General features: G+C 41.2%; 1 protein-coding gene and 1 long non-coding RNA gene across 6 annotated transcripts in view; one reads left to right on the top strand and one right to left on the bottom strand.

Annotated features, from left to right (window-relative positions):
• LOC127649385 (parathyroid hormone/parathyroid hormone-related peptide receptor-like) overlaps window positions 1-26804 on the top strand; it is a 97542-nt gene that overhangs the window by 29349 nt on the left and 41389 nt on the right. The window contains exon 1 of one of the 2 annotated variants that reach the window (XM_052134450.1): window positions 18010-18330. The exons of the other annotated variant lie outside the window; for it this stretch is intronic. Coding sequence (XP_051990410.1) covers window positions 18145-18330 — 186 coding nt within the window. The 5' untranslated portion in view covers window positions 18010-18144. Of the gene's footprint in view, window positions 1-18009; window positions 18331-26804 lie in introns of those variants that run through there. 2 annotated transcript variants of the gene reach the window in all.
• Window positions 1673-25678, bottom strand: LOC127649386 (uncharacterized). Of its 4 annotated transcripts, none has more exons than XR_007971289.1 (10): window positions 16394-16549; window positions 6216-6389; window positions 5690-6130; window positions 4247-5451; window positions 4013-4145; window positions 3744-3858; window positions 3204-3622; window positions 2334-2496; window positions 2141-2241; window positions 1673-2040 (listed from the first exon to the last, which is right to left on the bottom strand). It is a non-coding gene; the product is annotated as an uncharacterized LOC127649386 (long non-coding RNA). The 4 variants fall into 4 exon arrangements; XR_007971290.1 differs by having other exon boundaries at window positions 2141-2238; XR_007971288.1 differs by lacking the exon at window positions 16394-16549 and adding an exon at window positions 25572-25678 and having other exon boundaries at window positions 2141-2496.

The raw sequence follows: 26804 nt of genomic DNA, 5'->3' as shown, positions 1-26804 counted from the left end.
CATTGGCCTTTTCTCAAGTTCAGAGATGCACTAGGCTCTCAAGAGAGACCCCTAGTGTTGCATCTTCGACACAACGTCGAAGTGAGCGATAGACGGGAACTCACTGTATTTTGGGTCAAATTTAACTGTCGACATTGTGGCGGAGCTGAAACATTACAAAAACAAATTAAATAATTAAATAAAGGTTGTCTCTGCCCATTTCCGTTGCTAAGTGGGAGAAAAAGGAAATGTGGTTGTCACATAAAAGGAGGAGAAAAACAAAACAAAAGAAAAAAAAAGAGTGTGGGAAAAAGACGTGAAGTTGTTAAGAGTGCGATTTATCGAGGTGAGAACCGGAAAGCCTCAATAACCGTCGAAACGCCAAAAGTAAACGCATGAACCGAACGAGCTGTTGGGGGTTAGACGAAGGGAAATACTAAAGAAAAAGTAAGGTGTTTTTTGCACTTACCTGGGAGGCGGTGACGAAATCGTCAGCGGGTAAAACGCTGTGTCTCTGCTGGAGCGGTTGCTGGTGAGAAAAAAAACGCTCTCCATAACGATGTCTTCAGCACGGAGCGTGTAAAAGAACCCCAAGCGAGCTGTATTAAGTGCCGTCTGGATCCTGGGTTGTTCCCGTTTACCATCCAACAGAGGTTCACCATTGCTAAAGGCTACGGCGTGGCTGGGTTTGCGGCTGGTTATCCAAAACACTCACACAAATTCACCTCTGCACTTTATACATCCGGGTATTCCGGTTCCCCACAAACTAAACAGTGAGTAATATTTTTTTTATTTTATTTGTTTTGGTTCGATTTTGTTTGGCTTTGGAGTATTTTTTTTTTTATTTTGCTACCTAACAAAATTGACATTTTTGATATTCCTTTTGTTCACAAATTCTGACTCTGTGCCTGGATGGACTAACGGTTAAATCTGTGGTCTTTGTGAAAAAAATTTGACTGACAGTTTAAAGTGGTTGTATATATTATTATTTTTTTCCCTTTTTGTTCTTTTCTTGTGAGAAATGGTGTGAAATACAGACCTTTCTAAAACTGAGTTGGCACTGTCCTTTGTGATTTATTTTTGTATTTTTGTGTATGTAACTGGTGGCATCCAAGCTATCTGGGTTATTGGTCTGAACATAGTGACAGGGTACACCTGTCTGGCACCCAAACTTATTAACTTTTATTTCAACAATCGTTGGTTGATTGTTGAATTTATTACCAGGCTGCCACCTTTACAGAGTGGCACCCAAACAGGGACACTCAGAGACTTGAAACTGAACTTGAAACTTGAAAGTAATACGATTTCTTTGAACTGTTTTGTTTTGGGTTTTTTTCCTTGTGATCATCAGATATTTGCTCTTGTGAACCGTAGCAATAACAGAATGAACATTTAACTCTTTTTTGTGATCATTTGAACTTTGGTTGAATTGAACAGTGGTCCATCCAACAGACATTTTGGAACGTTTGCAGCCAAATTGTGAAAAAAATAAAAAATAAAAAATACCTTTGTGAAAGTGTCACTACTCTGTAGGTTGTTATTTTGGTGCCCCATTTTGCTCAAAAGTAATGCACAAAGGTTCTATAGTATTTTCTTTTCTGAATTGTGAAAGTGTCACTACTCTGTAGGTTGTTATTTTAGGTGCCCCATTTTGGCCAAAAGAATTTGAGACCGGCCAAATAGGGTTCTCATTTCTGATATTTTATTTTTTTCCACATTTCACAATTGACCGTTGCCATATTCACGCATACAAGTCAACTATGGCCCATACCCCTGCCCCACAATCCACTTTTGTGGAAATTGATCCTCCAGACATTGCCACACCAAACTGGCCCCTGGTGCAGCAAACCCAACAGCAGCTCCGACAACCACCTCCTGTTCCCACTTTCTACACCACACCGACAGAGTTTCGCAGTCCTACTACAAGAACCCATGTGCAGATTTCCACTCCACTTCCAGGAGAAAGGGCTCCTCCACCGACTGTTAACTTGCAGTTGTGTACTTCCACGGAATTTACACCGTCAGGAACGCCGCAGGACTTGCCTGCATTTCTCCCAACACCTGGCAGAGGAGTGTATCAATTGTCAGAGCACGTACAAGGGAACTGGGATGTCCTGTTTAATTGTCTCAATCAGCAGGACAAAGCTTTGAAAGTACTCACCCAGGGACTTGAAACTACCACTTCACAGCAGGATGCCAAGATCGAAACCTTAACTGCTAAGATAAAATCCAACCATCAGCAGCTTCAGGCCACGATTACTGCTAAAAAAACAACATGATGAAGAGGACACTGATCAGCTGACAAAAGCCATGAAAGTGATGGTGACAGAAGAACTGCAGAAAAGTGAGCACACATTAATCTCTGAAGTCCGATTTATGGTGGAACAATTCCAACTAGAGCTGCAGAAAGACATCCAGAAAATGCAGGACATCACGCAAAAGGATTGTGGCCAACTTTTTCAGGAGATCACTCAATGTAGCGTCCAATTGAATGCCGTAAGCGACGCCTTGAAAGAGCTGAAATCAGAAATAAGCAGTTACTTCAAGTTTCCTGGGAAACACTCAAACTCGATGACACTCAAATCACCTCCTCACTCCACTGCTGCAGAAGGTGAAACATTAAAACCCCACACATCCTCGTCTGTACTTCCACCTCTTTCGCACCCAACATCTGTGGTCAAGAGTGATCATTTGAAGCTAACTTTTCCCACCTTTGGCAGATCCTCAGATGATAGTGACCCTCTGTTATATTTAACTAGATGTCATGACTTTATGGCATTACACCCCTTAGAGGATACAGACATTCTGGCAACCTTTCGCACTGTCCTTTATGGAACAGCACGGGACTGGTGGGAAGTGGCTAGATCCTCTGTTACGACCTGGAGTGAGTTTGAGTCCGCATTTCTCACAGCATTTCTTTCTGAGGATTATGAAGACGAGCTAGCTGAGCGTGTCCGCACCCGAAACCAAGGGGAAAATGAGTCCATTAGAGATTTCGCTTTCACTTACAGAGCTTTATGCAAGCTGGAAACCTTCACTGACAGAGTATGAGTTAGTTAAAATGAGACTAAAAACATTAAACCATACCTTGCCAGTCAGCTTCGCAGCAGAGTAAGTACAGTGGATGAACTGGTAAAACTTGGGCATCAACTAGAAAAAGACTATGTTCATCAGCTGCATTATGAAGGGCGGACTATGACTTCATCTATACCACCCAAACCTACCCCTAACCGTCAAATGGAAAGACCTGCCGTCCAATGCTGGAGATGTAAAGGTCAGCATTCCCCTGGAAACTGTCCACAATACTCCACTTCACCTTTCACATCGACTCAAAATCCTGCAGGAAACAAGCGAAATTTTCCAGCACAAAAAACAGGAGCACCATCAAATAACGCCTTGTCTGTCACACCTCCATTCCAGCCATCTACGGGGACGGCATCTTTTACTTCTAAATGTGAGCGTATACCTCAACAGTTGGTTGTCCCGATTACCATTGGCGGATGGACAGGAAAGGCTATAGTCGACACCGGTGCAAGCTATACTCTGTTACACGAGAGCTTATGGACAGAGCTTGCATCCTCTGATCCACTCCGGGCATGGGCCCTTGGTCCACTCTACTTGGCAAATGGTGAGACCGCTGTGCCTATAGGATGGACAAATATCAAAATGACACTCCATAACCAAGTTTTTGCCCTACCGGCAGCCATCCTTTCTACTAAAACTCTAGCATACTCCGTGGTCTTAGGATTGGATTTTATATTCACCAGTGGTCTTCAGATCAATGTAGCAGATGGAGAATATTCCTTCAAGTCAATTCCCAACAAGAATTATCCTTTTCAGCCTGGACGAGCTAGTATTCCCGCTAGATGTATCCAGCATCTGGAAAAGAAAAAACAACATAAAAATGCAGAGCGAACTCTCACCTTGTTCAGTTCTATTCCCCCACAGCAAATGCCATGGGTGTTGTCCCAGTCAACAGATAATCTGGATGAAAAAACGTTAATTAAAACCTTGGTAGACACAGCACACTTACCACCCGAGAGGAAGTGCCAACTGCTCCACCTCTTAGAGAACAATCCTCAAGTCTGTACCCTCCAGCTCGGAAGAACAACAGTACTCCAGCATTGTCTTTATACTGTCCATCCTGTACCCATCAAACAGCGTCCCTACAGATTGACACCAGAGAAACAAGATGTGGTACAAGAACAAGTTAAAGAAATGTTGAAGAATGGTATCATAGAACCATCACACTCTGCTTGGGCCTCACCTATTGTCCTGGTCCCAAAAAAGATGGCAGCCAGAGATTCTGTGTAGACTATAGGAGGGTCAATGCTGTCACTGAGAGAGATGCCTATCCTCTGCCTAATATCACAGAAATATTGGAATCCCTCTCTGGTGCAGGTATTTTCTCCAGCATCGACCTCAACAGTGGGTACTGGCAGGTGACGATGGAACCAGAGAGCAAGTCCAAGACTGCATTCATCGCTCCATCTGGGTTATACCAATTTAATGTCATGCCATTTGGGCTGAAGAATGCTCCAGTGACATTTCAGCGACTAATGGAGACTGTCTTGGGTGAACTGCGAGGAAGAATGTGTTTTGTGTATATTGATGATATTATAATTTATTCACCATCTGTCACCCAACACTTCTATGATCTTCAGACTGTCTTCGACCGATTGCACACAGCCGGTTTAACCATAAACCTGAAAAAAGTAAATTCTGCCTACATGAATTAACATTTCTGGGACATGTGGTAAACACAAAAGGCATCTCTGCTGACCCCAACAAAGTAGAGGCCATTCGCTCCTACCCTGTTCCCCGGAACCTTAAAGAAGTTCAACGATTTCTCGGGTTGGCAGGATGGTACCACAGGTTTCTGCCCAATTTCTCTCATATAGCTGAGCTTATAAATGCTTTGAAGAAGAAGGGATGAAAATTCCAGTGGTCACCACAGTGTCAACAATCCTTTGAGAAATTGAAGGCATGTCTCACCTCACCCCCCATCCTGGGTCATCCAGATCCTCAACTTCCTTTTGTTGTCTACACTGATGCCAGTGATTCAGGACTCGGTGCGGTGTTGACGCAAAGGAAAACACCTGGCTTGGAAGAAGTCATGGCCTATGGCAGCCGAACTTTAACCAAGGCTGAGATGAATTATTCTGTTACAGAGAAAGAGTGTCTGGCAATAGTATGGGCGCTAGAAAAATGGCAATGCTACCTGGAACCGAAACTCTTCACCGTAGTCACGGATCATTCAGCTCTACAGTGGGTCCTGAATTCCACAAAAACCATGGGACGTCTAATCCGTTGGGCACTCCATCTGCAAAGATTTGACTTTGTGGTTGAGTATCGAAAGGGAAAACTCAATGAAGCTCCAGATGCGTTATCCCGAATGTATTCCGCACCTGGATGCCACTTAAATTCCAATCAGAAGGAGGACTTTGGATTTCCACTTTCCGCAGTAGACATCTGGGAAGAACAACACAAAGATCTGTTAATTACCACACTATTTCAGTCACTAGCCGACAACGATTCCTCTATGCAAGACCAATATGAGGTAATTGAAGACAAGCTGTATCATCGAACTCATCTGACTAATGGGCAAGTACATTACAGACTCTATATCCCAACCACACTTGTCCCAAAAATTCTACAGCATTACCATGCGCATCCCTTGAGTGGTCATTTAGGAATTAGCAAAACTTACCAGAGGGTACGTCAGGTCGCTTTCTGGCCCTCCGTGTGGACATCTGTAAAGCAATATGTAAAAAGGTGCATGAAATGCCAGACCTTGAAAAATGAAAACCGCAAGCCTGCTGGGAAAATTCAACAGACCACCACCAGTCGTCCAAACGAGATGTTGGGAGTAGATATCATGGGACCACTGCCTCGCAGTTCCTACCGACATGAATATCTACTAGTGTTCGTGGATTACTATTCTCGGTGGGTTGAATTGTTCCCCTTGCGAAAGGCCACGGCTCAGGCTGTTGCTTCATACCTCAGAAAAGATATCCTTACTCGATGGGGGGTACCAGATTTCATCCTCTCTGACCGAGGCACACAGTTCACCTCAGCCGTCTTTCAAGACATCTGTGCAAGATGGAAAGTCACCCAGAAGATGACTACAGCATGCCACCCTCAGACAAACCTAACCGAACGAGTAAACAGAACATTAAAACAGATGATTTCAGCATATGTGGATGACAATCATAAAAAATGGGACCAACACTTACCTGAGTTACGGTTTGCCATTAATTCAGCGGTACAAGAAACCACCGGTATATCTCCAGCCGAGCTTCACCTAGGGAGAAAATTACAGGGTCCAATGGACAAGCTACTGCATGGGCAAAACCTTGCTCCGACTGCTCCATCTTACGATGTCACAGAACATCTGTCCGAGTTGCAAGCTAGAGCCAGAGAAAACACCAAAAAAGCATCAGTAAGACAGCTCCGTAGCTACAACAAAACCCGAAGAGATGTCTTCTACAAAGAAAAAGGCCGAGTATGGGTGAGAAATTTCCCGCAATCAAGTGCACTTCACCATTTTTGTGCAAAACTTGCCAACAAATGGAAAGGGCCATACAGAATAATAAAACAGCTGGGACCACTGAATTATCGTGTGGCACTAGAAGACACTGGTGAGGATGTGCGTACTGTTCATGTATGTAACTTGAAGCCATGTTTCCCTACCGCTGATGGGTTAAACCATCTGGGAAAATCGAAACTTTTGGAAATTTTCCACGAATCCACTGACGAAGATGAAGAGTTTCTTGGTTTCTAACAATGCTGCCCTTTAACCAACCTGGAGTTGTTTTTTTTTTTTCCCAGGGTGGAGGAGTGTGGCGGAGCTGAAACATTACAAAAACAAATTAAGTAATTAAATCAAGGTTGTCTCCGCCCATTTCCGTTGCTAAGTGGGGGAAAAAGGAAATGTGGTTGTCACATAAAAGGAGGAGAAAAACAAAACAAAAGAAAAAAAAGAGTGTGGGAAAAAGACGTGAAGTTGTTGTTAAGAGTGCGATTTATCGAGTTGAGAACCGGAAAGCCTCAATAACCGTCGAAACGCCAAAAGTAAACGCATGAACCGAACGAGCTGTTGGGGGTTAGACGAAGGGAAATACTAAAGAAAAAGTAAGGTGTTGTTTGCATTTACCTGGGAGGCGGTGACGAAAGGCGGTGACAGCGGGTAAAACGCTGTGTCTCTGCTGGAGCGGTTGCTGGTGAGAAAAAAAACGCTCTCCATAACGATGTCTTCAGCGCGGCGTGTGTAAAAGAACCCCAAGCGAGCTGTATTAAGTGCCGTCTGGATCCTGGGTTGTTCCCGTTTACCATCCAACAGAGGTTCACCATTGCTAAAGGCTACGGCGTGGCTGGGTTTGCGGCTGGTTATCCAAAACACACACACAAATTCACCTCTGCACTTTATACATCCGGGTATTCCGGTTCCCCACAAACTAAACAGTGAGTAATATTTTTTTTATTTTATTTGTTTTGGCTCGATTTTGTTTGGCTTTGGAGTATTTTTTTTTTATTTTGCTACCTAACAAAATTGACATTTTTGATATTCCTTTTGTTCACAAATTCTGACTCTGTGCCTGGATGGACTAACGGTTAAATCTGTGGTCTTTGTGAAAAAAATTTGACTGACAGTTTAAAGTGGTTGTATATATTATTATTTTTTTCCCTTTTTGTTCTTTTCTTGTGAGAAATGGTGTGAAATACAGACCTTTCTAAAACTGATTTGGCACTGTCCTTTGTGATTTATTTTTGTATTTTCGTGTATGTAACTGGTGGCATCCAAGCTATCTGGGTTATTGGTCTGAACATAGTGACAGGGTACACCTGTCTGGCACCCAAACTTATTAACTTTTATTTCAACAATCGTTGGTTGATTGTTGAATTTATTACCATGCTGCCACCGTTACAACATATCAGTAGGTATCAGCACAGCTACAATTCACAAATGTGTCATTCTCTCATCAATTGTCAACAGCAATTAATTCCGCACTGTTTGACACTGAAAACTGTGAAACAGACTCTCACTGAAAACAACAACTTGGTGCCTGAAAACCAGTCAGAAATACATTTTGACCTTGCCATCAAGGTTTACTTACAATAGGCCATTGAACTAGCTAATCAAATGGGTGGGATGTTTTGGAAAGGATAAGAGACACCTGATAATTAGACAGCCTCTGATTAATTCCCACTTGGATGGTTATCATTTACCCCCTGAGTACGTTCATTTTTCTGTCCCTTCTCCCATGGTTCCTCAACTCCAATCAGCCACTTACGTACATTTTTGCCATTTCATTTGACCTCTGCCATTTCACAGCTTGGTTGCATCTTTGGAGTGAGTGTTGCAGCACGTCCAATTGAAAACTGACCTTGGCTCTGCTCTCTGCCAATAACTAATTATATTGTTGTTTTGGCTTAATTGTCCCTCAAAATGTAATCAAACAATTATTGCACATGGAGTCAACATAAGGTCAAAAATGATCTTATTTACTTTATTAATACACATGCCTGGTCTTATTGTGTGCAATTTCAAAGAATTGCTCTTTTCTTCATAATCTTTCATGTAAATGTGCTCTGCTCTTGCTCTGCCTCTGAAATTACTTTCCTTTTTGGAGGACACCACCAAGTTTTCAATCAAAGGTGGCAATATTTTGTTAGGATAGTAAAATGCTTCACCATTGACAGCAAACTCTGGTATGGAATGCCCAATTTTTCCATAAATTCCTGATGGATAAACAGACTGTAACGGGATCAATGGAAAGGAGGAGGCGAGAACCGGCTTGACGATGTAAATAATAGTTTTAATGATAAACTTAAAAGACAACATAAACACACACATATGACGGACATATCCGTTAACGATCTCTCTCTCCCGCACGATCAACTGCAGTCGACCTTTAACCCTCACGGAGGCATAATTAGCCTAATACGGGACCGGGTGTGTAGGATCACAACCCGGCCCCGCCCTCCGCTCTCCGCCCTGCCACACCCCCCCCCCCCCCTTTCCCTGGGGGAGGGCGTGCTTTACGTCTAGTCTGCCGGCAGGTCATCCCCATCTACCTGGACGAGGGAGGGGTCAAGGGGAGGAAAACCGAAATAATTAAAATGGGGGGGGGGGGGGGTACTTCCTGTAACAGTGTAGTACCCCCCCAAAAACACTGCAAAATTTAAAAGAGGGAAAAGGCCAACGCAGAGCGACAGGAGAGAGAGATTAAAAAAAGAAAAATAAATCGGCAGTTCTCAGATACGCCGCAGCTTGTTCCTCGGCCACTCCTCCACCCTCTATCGGACGACAGCTGCGCCTCTCCGGGCGGATCAGAGGCAGTCCTCCAGCCCCTGGTGGATGGAACGCCCCCCTGCGTACATGGGGGAACAGAAGGGGTCTCCCTCGCCCCTGGCAGCGGTTCTCATGCTCCAGGTGGTCGCCAGTGAGCCTCTCCCCCGCTCGCGGTTGGCGGTCTTAAACCCCGGCACGTTTCAGCGGCCGGTAGGCGACTCCTGCGCCCCTGGCAGCGGCCCTGACCGCTCCAGGCCGTCGGTTAGGAGCCCCTTCTCCCCTCGCGGTTGGCGGCCATCGTCCTCTTTCAGGCGGCTGGGCTCCTCGTCCCCCCGGCAGATGGCCGCGGCTGCTCCGTTGGGTTGGACGGCAGTGGCGAGAACTCTACTACGGCGTGTCCCTCCTCCTTCCAGGGTTTTGGCACAAGTGTAACGGGATCAATGGAAAGGACGAGGCGAGAACCGGCTTGACCCTCACGGAGGCATAATTAGCCTAATATGGGACCGGGTGTGTAGGATCACAACCCGGCCCTGCCTTCCGCCCTGCCACACAGACTTATCACAATGTGAATTCGACAACAGGAGGTTGAAAGTTCTGCTTCTGAAATCAATCTGTGTTTACCAAAACTCAAACCACTGCCCTCAGTGGCCAAATCTGGAAGTGTTATTGAGGTCAAATGTCCTCTGGGTGTCAAAAAAGAGAGTATTTTTATTTGTAAATGATGTGATACAGTCAACAGGAATGCATATTTTATAAACTCTTCCCCCCAACCCTAAATCTAATGTTCAGTGAGGTAAACATGTAATCTTTGAGTGAAAAGCAACATCTATATGTTTTAAGGGTCTGCATTGGTCTCTTTGTATACTTGACTCGTAATTGCCACCTTTTGATTCAACCACTGTGGAAAAACAGTTTAGTTAAATGTCCACTGCAGATAGCTCAAAGGGAATGCATGAATAATAATGGCTTAGCATGTTAGCTTTGATGAGGTATAATCTCATTTTGAGAGAATTTTCTCTGTATTTGCACACTGGGCTGTCTACCCCCTATAGACTACACAGAAAACAGGATCACATCTTCCAAGGTTTCTCGTATCTGTCCACACACATGCTATGGCAAAGAGTTCATCTTATCACATTTTACACCAAAAAGCTTTTCTCAAGAATGATGTTAGAAAACAGCCGTATTTAGTTTTGATACGCATCAGAAGGCTTAGTCTGACAGCGGCCATGGAGCAACCAAAGGGCACTGGAGATCCCTCGATAACAGCGTGTATCGCTTTGACACTTACTTGACATTCTTGCCTTGCATGGGGGTATCCGAGTGCTTGAGTATTTGCTGTATGGTAGTTATAGCCGTCATGTCATTTAGCACTGGCTATTTGTTAGAATGCACTAAAAGAATGTGACAATGTGCTTTAGATATGTTTGTAGCTATGAGACCTTCAAATAACTAACATTCTTTTTCAAAGAATACATTTTGGTCATGGATGATGCTTTTATTATGAATAATAACATCCAGGGGTGCCCGCAGACTCCCGATCCATGTTATTTAGAAGGGTACTTGATGCAATGACAACCAATTTATTTTCAGAATGTATGCAATAAATAGTAACATCCTACTTATGTCATTATGAGGAAGTTAACTCATTTTAAAAAAAACACTGTAAGTTGATATCAAACTAGGGCAGACAAAGCTAACATTTGAGGTTAATTAAAGTCAACATGTAATAAAAATTAGCTGGTCTTATTATGAACGATTCATGTGTGCACATTATTCCAAAAGAAAAATGATCAATCTTTTATCTAAATGTAATCACCAATTCGTTTTACTTTAACCCTTCCCCTCCAACCACCTGTCAAATAGAGACCCACTTAAGACCCTTAATTTTTTTATGTTGAATATTCCATTCCACTCAGAAATACATCACATTACAGAAGGAAAATTGGCTCTAAATCTTGACTTTACATTAGGGCTGTCAATCTATTCCAAGTTAGAATAAATTAATTACCTGGTATATCGATTAATTAATCACAAGCAATCATATATGTCATTGTTTGCTGAAAAAGGCCCGAAAATAAAGGTAATTCAAAAAAGAATAATTAAAATTACATGTAAATATCTATATATATAGAACAGAAATGAAGATTTTTACAAGCACATTTTAGCTTTATTTATCCATACAATGCAAGTGAATGTGTGCCATTAGATTGCTGGCTATTTGACAGTCCAAAAGGCATATTTAGGCAGCATAAATGTAATCCACAGGACTCCAGTCGATCAATTAATGTTTTCAGAAGCAAATCGATAGGTTTGTGTAAAACAGAGGAACGAACATCACCCGAGAGTTAGGTCATTTCAAACAGAAATCCAGCATTGAAATGTTTTAATTATCGATTTGTTTCTCACACCAACTTATCGGTTTGCTTCTGAAAACATTAATTGATCGACTGGAGTCCTGTGGATTACATTTCTTTCGTGCTGCCAAAATATGCCTTTTGGACCGTCAACTAGCCAGCAGCCTGATGGCACCTGTTTACCTGTATGGACAAAAAGAGCTAAAATGCGCTTATAAAAATCTTCGGGAAAAGAAGAAGGAAAGTCATACATGTCTGGGATGACTTAAAGGTAAGTAAATGATGAGAGAATTAAACATTTTTGGTGAACTATTTCTTTAAACTCCGCCACAATATTAATCTGCTGGTAGACTGTGGATATCCGCTTTGCCACAGCAATCGTGTAGCCACGATCATGATTTGCGTAAGGGTGTCAACACCAGTTTTAAACTCTAAATGAAAAGTGCTTGCAGAATGATGTGTTTCTCTGGTGATTAAATTGCACCTTACAGAGGCTTGCATTCTGTCATAAGTCCCATCTAGGCTTGTGTTGTACAACAAATAGCGTTAAGAGGTCCTTTCCCCATCATTTGATCACTGATACTGAATCAATGCTGTTTGTGTTTTGGATGTGTGTGTTAGTGTAATGACTCTGGGCAGACACATCGACACATGACAAAGGGTCCACCCTACTCCGACCAGTGTTTATGCTGGTTTATGCTTTATTATCAGTAAATGCTTATAATATATATATATATATATATATATATATATATATATATATATATATATATATATATATATATATTAGGGCTGTCAATTGCTAAAAAATTGTAATCAAATTAATTACATGGTGTCCCAATTTATTAATCGTGATTAATCGCAATTAATCGCATATACATATATTTGTTGAGAAAGCCCCTCATATAACAATAATAAAAAATGTAATGATGAAATAATTATAAATAGTTATCTTTAAATATAAAAAAAAATAATAATAATAATATATATATATATATATATATATATATATATATATAAGATATTCAGATAATTAAAATGCATTACATTCTTGTGGCAGAAGAGTTAATCATTGATAAGACGATACAAAAAGCAGCTTTAGAATACAATGTTTTGTTTACTACCATATTATTGATCATAAGTCAATCATTGTCATACAGTTCACAGCAATCCATTTCACAAGTGAATCTGTCAATCAGTTGGAGATTTATTATGAGGGCTTGTTTAAGGACCCGTCAATATACACCTGCGTCAGATGTCTCGGGTGCGTTGTATCATAAACATAAAATGTTTAGGTCACTTTGTCAAGTTAAATATAGTTTAATACTTAGAACATATCTTGAGATCACTTAGTTCAAATTTGCGCTCCGAGTGTTTTGAATGCAAGAACGTAATGCATGTCTGTGTTGTTCTGCCTACTGAAGTGTTTTTTTCACTGTATAAACTATGTGTTGCTCATACAGCTGAAATTTCACTTACTGCCCTCTGGAGTAAACAGGTGGTACTACAAGCTTGCATTTCTCAGGATTCTTCCTTATTACGGTCCAGGGGCATTGCGATTAATTGCGTAATTTTTTTTAACATGCTATTTTTAATAAAATTAATCGCACTGAATTATAATTATATAATTATAATTCATTTGGCTATAATAAATCTATTTGAAAAAATTATCATGAGATCATTATTATTTCTCAAATTATCTATTTGATCTGCAGAACCGACATTAAAAACATTGATTACTCAATTACACTTGTTTCTTTTCTATGACCCAATTGTATGAGAACGATTTTTTTTTCTCAGAATAGATCAAGACTTTGGCTGGTTACAGACGTTTTGGTCTCCTCTCTCTCACTCCCATGCTTTTTCTTTCTTTCCAGACTCATCATGATTTAGTTATGCTATTTGTTGCAGGACATTTCTCTTTGGAGGGCTTTCAGACATGTCCTCCGTCATATTTACTTCCCTAAAATCCATTAAGATGTTTACCTGCTACCCTGCCTCAGGCCTTTGAAAATTTAATGAATCCATTACATCTCACCTGTAATCTTTCAAAGTGAATGCTCTGGAGTTTTGCTCACCTGTGCAACTCTTTCTGCTTGAGCAATGACATCAAGCAGTAGATTTACTAGGTGCATTTTATGCGGTATGTACGTATATGTCATGCATGTAATTTTATTGAAGATAAAAGTTCACAAATGGCTTTTGTCAGAGAAAACATCTTTATTTTAATTTCAAATGGGATTACAAAAATTGCTGCAATTTTATTGTTCAGATTTGCTTTTGCGGGTGTGCTAGAAACCAACTACTTAAACTCTTTTTAAACGTTTGTTTTTCCTTTTCTAAATTGTATTTTCTTGGTGCAAGCATCCACAAAAGTCTCTGCAAACATTATTGCATTGTTATAGCTTAATGCATTGTTAGCATCTTAGTTAAGATTGCAACATCTGTACCATCCAAAAATAGCGAACAGTTAAATGTAATTCTGTATAAAAATCCCTTCCAATTTATTATCTAGATGTGGTTATTCAGTCATTGGATTAATATTGCTATAATGAGCCCACATACAGGTTTACATATGCGTGCAACTACTGTGCTAGTGGCATTCTGACAACTGTTCTGCTCTTTTACATACCACCATCCACCCATTAAGTTATTGCAAATCTCGCAGTGTCCACTTGCCAATTTACGTGACCAGTTTTAAGCTTTAGATGAAAATTAACATGCTGCTTTGGCAATGTCCATCAAGAACATATACTGTATATTAAAAAAAAAATCTAGAGGGAACAAACTGAGGGAGAGGCCGCTTCTGGCCCATGTGTGCACACTAAAGCAACACACAGTGTTTCCATACCAAATTCAGCTGCTGTTTTTAAGTCCTATCTGGCCAAGGCAAGGCTGTAATTAGGGAACTGAATGCTGCTCTAAGTCAGAATGCGGTTTTGCGAGCATTTCCAAGGGACAACCAGTCTTGTGGTCTGTGGTTTTTATCATCAAATGCAAATTGCACAGTTGAGGAGGAGTGGCTCTGACTCACAGGCTTCATAATGTCCAGCAAGCTTCCCGGCTCGAACATTCATGTGGTGCAATATGTCAGAAGCAACATATTCATGTCTTTTCCAGATTGTGGACACACCATTAAAAACATGATGGCAAAGCTGTAATTTACAAGATCACTGCCCTGTCTTTTGCCTCTCCTTTTCTATTTCTGTAAAATAAGGCCCAGGGATAACATTTTGAAAGCATGCCAACAACAAGGAAGGAAATGTTAGGCTGTGGCGTAAAGGAGGGAAAAAGACCAAAACAAGTAGAGAACATAAATATATATTAGCATTTCCATAATAAGCTCACTTTATAATTAGAAGTGTAAATTTTACTTCCATGTCATTTATTATCCATTTGGTAAAGAGTGATATTGGAAGTTTCACGTTTTGTTGTTGACAGAGCAGAGGTTTGCTTAAATTACAAAATAGATGCAAATTTTTCCATGCATCCTTACTTACACCCATTGCAAAATCAAAATTGACCCTAGATACTTTCTTAATACACATGTTTGGTAGGGCTGGTCAGAACCGGTTAATTTTTTTTCTTAAACATCTGTTACTTCCCCTAACAGAACATAGTCAATCAAATTAACAGAATTTTTAGGTTCATAGAGTGGATCATTAATTACCTCAGATAACGACGACACTTTACCGCTGGCAAGTTCAATGCAGAGGATCAGATCAACACCCTCTACAGGCAATTTAGAGCATGCCACGATTTTAACAGAACCAGAAATCAGTTTGGAGTGAACATGCAGAATATGCAGGGGAAATTTTAGGATACCCAATCCCTTGGACCAACACGTCTGAACCAAAATATGTGTCTTCCGTAAATGGCAAAACTCCGTCAAGAACTAATGAATGGTCCGCACCAGTGTCACAGAGAATACGAACAGGGAATTTTTCTGCTTGGCTGGTAAAGGAAACCATGCCATCAGAAACAAACGGTCATAAACTTCAACTTCATGCCCATTAGAAGTGAGTGATTCACGCACAGAATCATCACAAAACTCTTGTCAATTCAAACAAGACTGCAAACTAACAAACAAAACCAGCACTCTTTTTTGACAATTTTTTAGTCACATTTTTAATTTTCAATACTGGACAAGCAAAAAAATGGAATCACTGTGCTCTACCAGTACAGGTTGATGCCCACACCAGGGAAACCATCAGACTTAATAAAAAGTACAGAAGATTCCACACGCCATAATTAAAGCTATCCTCAAGGGAGAGAGCAGCACAAACCTCCTGAGCTTTTCCAACCAGTTTGCACTGGAGCAAAAACTGACAAACATCTCTGGGCCAATGTAAAGATGCAGCGATTCACTCAAACACATTAAAGTAGGAGTCGACTTCAGACTCTCTAAATGTCGGGTCCAAATTAATTTGTCTACTAATGTCAAAGTCACTACTACTTAGAGCACAGGAGTCTGTGAAACACACACTGGCACTGCTTGAAAATGGCACACAGTCTGAGCTTCCAACTCACTCTGCTAAGTCACAAAAGCTGTGTGAATTGCTCTTGCTGTTTGACTTCCATGTCAAGTTCTTTAAGTTGGACTGCCAGTTTGAGGTCCTCCCTATGCAAACCCACAAGCGGATGAGGATTAACACTTATGTCTCCTGGTGACACCCCGGCCCTAGACTACGCTGCAGCCAGCGGGTTCAACTCCCCTCAAATATGGACCAGTCTCTTTGAATTCCATAACTCCAGCTCTTACCAATTTCTCCAGCAACACCTCCAAATGACCTGCTTAGTAGACGTTTTGGAAATGGGTACGTCATAAAAATCTTCAATAAAAAATAGGTCAGCCTAACGGCAACTATTGTTTAAAAGCCTCAATACTGAATTCCATACTTAACATTTGTCCCCTTTACACAAGTACAACTGCCAGTCAGAGTAAAGAGAAAAAAATATTCACCAGCAAGGTATACTTATGAATTTAAAGGGCGCATGAACAAGTAATGAATTAACCAGACGGACAAACCCCCATTTGTTATGTCCCCTAGGGGTAGGACGCAACAAGGTAAGGGAACAACTCGCGCACAAGGATAAGTTCAACAATATTTTTAGTGCAATTAACATTAAAAGCAGCAGAAAGAAGGACTTCACTGTGACTCCCTGGCCCAAAATAATAAACAAAAATAATAGAGAAAAGAGAATAAATAAATAACCTAAAAAGCAGTGTACCAATCGATCGGCCACCGATCGAAACTGGACGATATTCGTCTTAAATCCATGATCGGCTGATCGTGCCTAGATTAGGGCCAATCTGTTTTGCAGTAATTCTGACACGTTGCACAGTGAGCAGGAAGAGGATAAAGAGGCTGCTAAGGGGTATAAAAACAAATTAAACAACGAATAAACATGAAAATACATGATACATGATGTGAGTCGTGACAATCAGACTCGTGTTGAGCTATAGAAACTGAGCGATAATGATTGCTTTCAGCTTCACTCCCTTCAATATGTGCGTTCTCTGTGTCAATCAAACATGCGGGCTCTGCAGGTGCTCTCAATATCATATCATCAGACTCTCATCTCAGCGCTATTCTTTGAGGATCCCAATTTAAATCAGCTTAATATTAGTCACAATAGTTTAACAGACAGTTTAACCTTCAATAACGACACCATGTCTTCATGCATTTGCTTAATTTCTTGATTTGTGTTACAACAAGAAGATTTCTCACTGGAGCAGTGAATGTATCACGGCAGTGTGTGATGCTCTTATGGTATTTACTGGTTGCCAGTATGTCACAATGGCATGTTTTCAATACAAATAATGTTAGCAATTCAAAATTAATTTAATTTTGGTAATACTTAATAAAAAGGTTTCATTTCTTTAACATTAGTAATGCATTAGGTATCACAAACAAACAGTGAACAATATATTTTCACAGCATTTATTAATCAATGTTAGTTTATAAAAATACAATTATTCATTGTTAGTTCATGTTAGTTCATAGTAGAATGAATGTAACTACTACAACTTTTTATTTAAAAAAATTTATTAGTATATGTTGTAACTAACATTAAGTTCATTAGTAATAATATTAACAAATTGAACCTTTTTTAAAGTGTTGCTGTCTTTTATTAAAGTGTTACTTTAAAGTGTTCTCCAACACAATAAATTGACAATTGGTATCAGAATCAGCCCATTTGCTTGTAAAAAATCGGCAATCGGAATCTGCCATGAAAAATCATTATCGGAGCATTCCTAAACCTAAATGTATAAAAAATAAATATACAATAAAACAAACCATTTTCAAACAAAAAGGGCAGGCCACCCCTACACCTGTCTGCTTTAAAGACAGATATTGTAAGACAGATAAGTTTCAAATGTTAAGTTACACACTGCACATTATGTACTGCATTTAGACCACACATGAACAGAGATCAAAGTTTGGTCTGGCAGATGGCAAAGTGTCGGGAACAGCACGGCCAGCCTGGAGTCGAGACAGCTCGTCTCTGATGCATTGCAGTAGGATTTTAAGAGGCACACCATCAGAGACAGGCAACTGCCTTTGCATTGGTGATGCAATTTGCAGATCAGCTGCACCTGGAAATGAGCACACAGAAAAACAATCCACACACGGAGAGAGAGAGAGAGAGAGAGAGAGAGAGAGAGAACAAAGCAGCAGACCTCAAACTAGTACGGTACGTAACACGTCATATGATTTTCATGACCTCAGGTTGCGTTAACGGTTCTCGAATGTGCACTCTTCCACCAGTCTTGGGGCTGTGTAGCTCTAAAATATCTAAAATACTCTGACAGTGTTTCCTGTGCTACCATTCAGCAGCACAGCTATTGAAACAGCATAGTGACCACTATAGTCCAGTTCCTGAAACTCTGACTCTTATGACTACTTTTTAATCTACAGGGCAAAGCTTAGAGTGCGACCAGTGCAACCTGGCATAGCCATGGGTGTGCTAGGGTGTGCAAATGCCACCCAAAATGTTAGCACTTCACATCCAAATCAAATTGTTTATTTTATGCATGATAATAGTAGGCATGTGAAAATGCATCCATATGATGAGGAACATTCAACACATCAATTATAGAATGTAAGTAAGGTATAATGTACAGTCAGCCTGATGTTATCGCACAATAAACCCCGAATGGGTTTATTGTGCGATAAAACCATCTGACTGTACATTATCCCACTTATTACACAGCTACCAACCAAATAAATAAATAAATCAACATAAAATATTGATTTGAAATTTTGTAATTTGAGAACGAAGAAAATGCGAAACAGCTGAAATCAATTTCCAGTTTGCGTCTGAGTTCTGTTGGTGGTTTCTTTTTGTGAAATTGACTGTTAGACTCCTCATTCAGCCTATTACAAGACTACTTGCCAAATAAACAAATAAGTGGACATAAAACATATGTGTTGATAAAATTTTATTACCTTACTTGAAGAGATCACACAGTGATCAAATAAGCCGGAGAGACACCGTGCATGGACCCGGATGAGCAGTCTTATACGTGGAGCTGCGATGGTTATAGAGCAATAATAGACCACTAGATGATGCCATTGACCAATCAGAATCGAGTATTCCAGGCTACCGTGTAATAATAATCAATATCATACTCGATGTATAATGGCCATTGATTACATGTGCACTCTCGCAGAAGACGGGGTGCTTGACTGAGAAAACGCACGTGTTTATGCTAAACTGAGTTCGACTTTAGCTGGGTTTTTTTAAGTGCATTTCTAAAATAGTGTTAAATATATTAATCGTTGTGTGTTTTACGTTATGTGCATCATCTTGAGGGTAGCTGAATGACCTCCTTGTTATTCGGGAAGATGCTTCTTTCAGGATATCAAGTTTTATTTCAGAATTGTACCTCGTTTTTATTAAATGCTATCTGGAAGACCCAGCAGAATAAGTGTAATTTCTGAAATGGCTACAATGCCCACACACCACCAACTTCCGCATGTCTGGGAGTACTCGCTCTCAAAGCTGTTCTAGCTGATTGTGAAAACCTACTTTAAAGACCAGCTGTGGGTTAAACACTTCTGAATGTCAAGGGCTATGTTCTAAGAATTGCGTGACAAGGTCTGTCCTTTCATTGGGCCAGTCATAACAAGCTTTTGCCCACTAATAATGTGCATTAATGGTCAAAACACGTCAGTTTAATGCACATTTTTACTAATGCAAAACTCTAGAAAATCCACCTCCTCCAAGTACATTAAATTAAACGAATTTTGAGAGTTTATTCACATATCAAGCGTTTCCATTCAGGATTTCTTACGCACAGTTTTAAGATGTGTATAAAAATAGTTGGATGGAAACCCAGAGTTTCTTCATAATTATTCTGATCTGTAAAGAGCGCATTTTTACAATGGCATTGGTAACTTTTGCTGTTGCGTGCTGCAGCATCTACGCCGTTACCCATCCTAACAACCACAAGAGGGAGCCCTCTCCCGAATACTGACCTTCACCCATTTCTTCACAGCACATTGCCTGTTTACCTCATGTATATATTGCCATGCAGTTCCAATGTTCTGTGTGAAGTATTTCCAGTTTACGCTTCCTTACAGATTGTATTTCCATTGCCATTGTTTATTGATTCATGTTATGACCATAGCCTGTTTTTCTTGATTTACTGATTTTTGGATAACCCTTTGTTTTGTTTGCCTGGTTGGACTCTATATTTGGTTTATTGGATTTATCTGCCTGCTTTACTACTACGTCTCTCTGCCTGCTGTTTTGGATTGTTTGCTTATGTCTCTTTTAATAAACTTCCTGTACATGGATCCTAACAACGTCTCCATGGCCAGTTCGTTACAGAATAATTTGCCTACTATGGATCCAGCAGAAGTTTCACAGCTCCAGGCTGCATTTGCACACCAGTGCGAGGTTTTAAAGGGTTATCAAGACCAGCTGAACAACCTACGAGCTGCCAACAAATGTTTGACTCACTACATTCACTCACTGTCAGCTCCCCATGCTAAACCGGTAAGCCTTGCTCTTCCTGACAACTTTGATGGTTCTGCTGAGAAATGCCGGGTTTGTTTTACGATTTATTTCTCTAATCAAGCTGAATCATTTAATCAAGATGCCAAGAAATGTGCCGTATGATGGCTCGGCTTACCGGTAAAGCGCTTGATTGGGCTGCCGCAGTTTAGGATAAATATCCTCAAATCCAGACCTCGTATGACTACTTCGTTCAACAGGTCCACAAAGTCTTTGAGTATCTAGTGGGTTGGTCCAGTGGGTTGGTCAAGAAATCGTCAAGAAATCGCTGTTCAGCTGCTTCATTTACGGCAGGGCCATCGAACTGCAGCAGACTACGCAATTCAGTTCAGTACTCTAGCGGCTCAAAGTGGGTGGAATGATGTCACTCTGTTTTCCACGAGGGGCTTTACCAAGAACACAAGGCTGAACTTACATGCAAGGGTGAGGGTTCTACTCTGTCTCAATTCATTACCATGGCTATCAAGATGGATAACCTGCTTCGTAATGCTACACAGCCCCAGTTTCATTCCACTTCTAAGTCACAGTACATTTAAGTACAGGCACAGGCATCCACTAAATCACCCGAACCTATGCAAGTTGTTTATGCCCGTGTTTCTATGGAGGAATGCCAATGTCGACGTAACAATGTCAACTTTCTCCTCTGTGCCAGGCTTCGAGACTGGGGCCGTTACAGGCTTCGGTGCTAGGGCCGTTACAGGCCTTGGGACTAGGGCCGTGACAGGCCTCGGGACTGGGGCCGTGGTAGGCTTCAAGACGGGGGCCGTGGTATGGAACGCTGGTTCAGTTTCTGCCTCCCCCACGGTAAACGAGGAACCAGCGTACAGTAGGGCGAGGTCAATAAACTGAGCCAGGTTAAGGGAGCAGCGACCACCAGGCATTAATGATGAGGTTGGCTCATTCAGTCCACATTGAAAAATGTCTTTCAGAGCCACCTCATCAAAATTCACCTGGTTGGCCAGGGCACAAAAATCCACAACAAAAACCTCCAAGGGTTGACTCCCCTGACGCAACCCCAAGAGTCGGGCCGCTGGCTCCTTAATGCCAAGGGCGGGGTTATGAGTTACTTAACCACTGCCTTGCTCGGAAAACTCTAGGTAAGCGCCCGAAGAGCTCACGGCGCTCAGAAATGCGCTGGGAGCATAAACGGGCTCAGGGACAGACACAGGTAGAACAGGGTGACAAAAATCAAACAAAGTGCGTACCTGCTGTCCCTGGGCCGTGAGTGCGTGGTCATCTCTCCCAGCCGCAAATCCGCGCACAGAACGCGCCAAGAAAATCCGCTCTAGAGAGCTGCGCGAATCCGTGGAGTGACGCATTGTGACTGTCTACGGTGGGGTTGGTTATTTTGTATCCCGCACACACACACACAAGATGAGACAGTCACAATGTTGGAGAAAACTGCTTTATTAAATAAAAGCAGTGCAGGCAAAAGTACAAACAAGGGGCAAATCCAGTGAAGAGTAGTCGTGGAAGCGTAGGGTCAAAGCAGGGGAATCAAAGAGAGTAAAGGGGGCAAATCCGGGAGAGTAGTCGAGGGGAGCGAGGGTCAAAGCCGGGGTAAACAGGATGTATACAAGAGGGGACTAGAGGGAGCAAAAGACAGGGGAACAAGAGGAGCTGGCAAGCTAAGAGGAAGACAAGAGGAGGCAAAACTAGACGAGACTAGCGGGGGGCAAAGATGCGGGAAACTAAACACAATAACCAACAGGATACAAACGAAAGGATAGTGAGATATATATAGGTGCGAGTGCAGGTGTAAACAATGACGGGTGATGAGACGAGTGCAGGTGAAACTAATGTGTGGGGATTGGAAGCGCGTGAGTGCAGGTGGTCATAATGTTCTGGCTGAAGCGGGCATGTGAGCCAGAGGGGGGAGATAGTTTACGAGCGAGAGCTCGTAATAGCAAAACCGGGCGTGGAAGCCCGAGGGAGGAGAAAGAGCGTACGAGCTCAAGGGGGCGGAGCGAGGGAGCGGAGTGCATGTGTGCGTGCTCGAGGAATCGGAGATGGGGCAGAGGAGCGGGGTTCGTGACATCCACCAAGAAGCAAGGCTTATCTATTGTTAATCTCCAAGACCCTAGCTATGGAAACTTAAATCGAGGAAGCCCTTGCCTCCGGTTACATCCGTCTCTCCACCTCTACAGCAGCTGCAGGTTTTTTCTTCGTAGAGATAAATTATGGAGGTTTACGTCAATGTATCTACTATAGAGGCCTGAGCTCTGTCATCTTGTAATACCGTTACCCACTGCCACCTATCCCCTCAGCCCTTGAACAACTCTGTGAGGCTAAGATTTATACTAAGCTTGATCTAAGAAGTGCTTATAACCTCATCAGAATCAGAGAAGTAGTTGAGTGGAAAACTGCATTCATCACCACCAGGGGGCACTATGAATAGCTGGTCATGCCGAATGGACTTGCTAACGTCCCCTCTGTTTTCCAGTCTTTTGTCAATGAGATTTTCAGAGACCTACTGAATTAGCGTGTGGTGGCCTACATTGACGACATCGTAATTTACTCTCTAAACAAAGAACAACATATCCAGCATGTCAGGGCAGTCCTATCACATCTCCATGAACACCAGCTATTTGTCAAGGCAGAGAAATGTGACTTTCATATCTCCCATACCATGTTCCTAGGTTACAATATCAGCCACCAAGGTGTAGAAATGGATGTCTATAAAATCACTGCAGTTACCAAATGTCCTTGACCTTCCACAATCAAAGAACAATTTCTGGGCTTTGCCAATTTCTACCGCCACTTCATCAGAAACTACAGTATCATTGCAGCACTACTATATAGATATTTCCAACTCAAAATTAGATTTTTAAACTGATGTTTTTTTTTTAATATACAGTATATGCAAAATAATAAATGCAGTTTCAAGACATTTATTGATGGAATATAATGAATTTGACAGTTTTCCAAAAGCTAAAATGCAACTAATATGATGAAAAACTGACAAAATGTAATTAGTAAAAGTCATATTTTCAAATTGTACTTAGAAGAGTTACCTTGAAGGTTAGAAGTTTCCTTCATAATTAACAACATGAGCTGAGAAATAATTTATTTTATATTTAAGTTAAATGGAAATTGATTCCAAAATATACCAATCTGGAAACCTGTAACAATACCCAGGCCAGCCCTAATTTTAAGTTAAATGCCTTGGTGTGTCGGTGCTCTTTTGGCCGCAAGCGGAGGACCAACAGCATATTAGGTAGGTGGTCATAATGTTTTGGCTCATCAGTGTATATGTACTTGTAAAACGTCATATACATTTGCAATGATCAGTTTAATTTTCACCACATTTAGATCAGATTATGAATAATGAGAAAACATTGCCATAAATAATATCTTAATGAAGTGTGATACAAAATACAACAGTGTGCAGATGTGCAGTATTTATTTATTTGATTCAGCAGAGTCAGCAGCCTGTTCCTATTCATAAAATCATAAAGCGACTCAGTGCCGAGCTGGATACCATAAACTCTCTTAAGCCTAAATACAGCAACCTCAATATTAGTTGAGGTAATTCCTTGAAAAATGGATTCTGCTTTAGAGACTGAAACAGCAACGCACGGCGTCATGTTCTTCCTGGACCACGTCCAGCGCAATTTAACAAAAAGAAGACTGTGTTTTGAATGAAATGCTGTAAATAAGAATATCTTAGCCTCCCCCCTATGACTCTCATGTTTACTTTGGTGGCTGGGAGTCAAGCCAATAGAGAGGGAATAGTTTTCAAAAATAATTGTGAGGCAAAAATAATTACCCGTTATCCGCCTCTAGGGAAAGTTTAAACCCGAATTATACTCTGTATCTCGATAGAGTGGTAAAGATAATCAGTTTTCCAACAATTATTGTGCATTGTTGCCAGCCTCAGGAGGAAGCTTTCGCTCTGACAATCGGAGGTCTGTGTAGCGTAATCGTGGAACACCTCGCAGCCAATTGCTTATTTCTGTGTCTCTGCACGACTAACATTGTTTTCCGCTTCAATTTAATATTCACCGAGTAATGTAAACCAGCTATGAATGGCACCAGGATGATATATATCTGATTGAATTATGCTCAAGAATGCCATAGACAAGAAGAATCAGTAACTGCTTGTTACTCTCTCAAGGATTTAGCAGTTGGCTTGTACTAAATGAGGTGAGACTTGTGTGTGACCCGGCAACATATATTTGGAGAAAGCATGTAGCCCTATGGTATCTGTGGCCATAAAACTGAATTTTGTCAAATGCGTTCTGTTGATGTTTGTTATGACCCCTCCATATTACCTAGCTCTGGAAACTGATAGGGCAGTTGTACCAGCACAAAACCAAAGTCCATCTTCACAAGTTGCAAAATGTCCTGACGTAGTATTGCATCATGCATATTTATAGGGTTAGTTCACCAAAAATCAAAGTTATCTCATCATTTACTTACCCTCATGCCATCTAAGATGAGTGTGTAATTTCTGTGTGTATTGTTTAACTGGTCTCCAGGGTTTACTGGGCATTGTCTTGGTGGGCCGACGCACTTTGGGGCCGATCAGTGGTGGACAGCCCAATAGGGAGAACCGAGCGGGCCAGTGGGTTGCCGCGAAACGTGCCGAATGGGCCGTGATATGCTAAAATGAGCCACCATGTTATGCATAACGGACCACAAAACAGCACCACAATAATGACGTACAACCCGACAGCCCACAACCACCCCCGGCCAACAAGTTTTGGGCCGGTTGCCATGTAAAATCCCGGGCTGATTTATCTTCCCAGTCCAGGCCTGTCTGTGGCTAAACCTTCTCTCTATTTGCTTTGGTTTTTGCTAATGTATTTTTTGTTAAATATGTCCTTTGTGCCCTGTTTGTGACTGGCACAGCCTCTGCATTACATTATGTCAATACAGAGCAAATTTATATCGTAGTCTTCTATCCTCACCTGTTTGGATTGGATTCTGGAATATTCTATATTGCCCCATCCAGAACAGCAAACAAGTTGTATCTATCCCATATTTGCCTGTGGCAAAATGTTGTTCCATTTGTGGTTGTTTACTATGCGTAACCATAAATGTCTTTCCTCTGTACCCCCATTTAGTGCCCAAAATATGACTTCCCTTTACCTTCATACTTTAGAGAAGAGAAAATATTGATGGATAGAAATTTGCGGTTACAGATTTGGGCGAGAGTAATAAGCTTTAGAAATCCACAGCCTGATTTAGACGGGGGAAAAAGTACTGGAAAAGATGCTGTGAAGCAGCCCGCGATTGCCACCATGCAGACAATTTTGGTTGGCTGGCCCCAATTTAATCTTGATGATTCACAGGCATGTCTGGTCTTCTAGTGCTACTTTAGGAGAGCGAGAGGTTGGTGGAACAAGGAGGAGGATTTTCTCTTTTAAATGATTAACAGGACAAAAAACAAAACAAAAATAGGACAGCCCTATTGTCTTGTACGCTCACTGAGCACTTTATTAGGAACACATGTACACCTACTTATTCAAGCGATTACCTATTCAGCCAATCATGTGGCTGCAGTGCAATGCATAAATCCATGCATATACGGGTCAGTAGCTTCAGTTAATGCTCACATCAACCATCAGAATGGGTAAAATCTCAGTGATTAGACCATGGAGTATTTCTGTAGACTGCTAGATCTATGAAGAACTTTGTGATCTTGTAAACTATTTTGTGTTCTAGAAGTAATTTAATCATAACTGTATTTGGTGTATAGATATGAATGGTGATGACACGTTAAAAAAGTCACACCCACAAAGTATGGTAAACGAGACGGAGTTTAACACTGTTCACAAATGGTCAGGGCACAAAATCGACTAGAGCAACCATTTGAGCCAGAGCTCAACATTAAGCTTTGTCATTTGCTTGTCCTTCAGACAAGTAAATTGGTCATTAACTTGTCCAAGTTAAAAAGTTACTTGCCCTTGTCTGAGTAAAAAAGTAACATGTCAAGGTTTATCTTGTATATTTTTCTAAAATTATGACTGATGTCTAACCTAAGCAAGCAACTCAATTCTCTGCGACAGAAATGTAAAGCGCACAGTGGAGGATGTCTTATGGTATTGTATTGTCATATGGTAATTATTTTATGTTACTTATGGTAGTCAAATAAAGAAAAGCCTCCATCGCCACCATTAACAGCAGGGATGCTCATAGTT

Source organism: Xyrauchen texanus, chromosome 9 (genome assembly GCF_025860055.1).
Source record: "Xyrauchen texanus isolate HMW12.3.18 chromosome 9, RBS_HiC_50CHRs, whole genome shotgun sequence".
Lineage (NCBI taxonomy): Eukaryota > Metazoa > Chordata > Actinopteri > Cypriniformes > Catostomidae > Xyrauchen > Xyrauchen texanus.
Note: the sequence above shows the minus strand (reverse complement) of the source record. Positions and strands in the feature narration are given on the sequence as shown.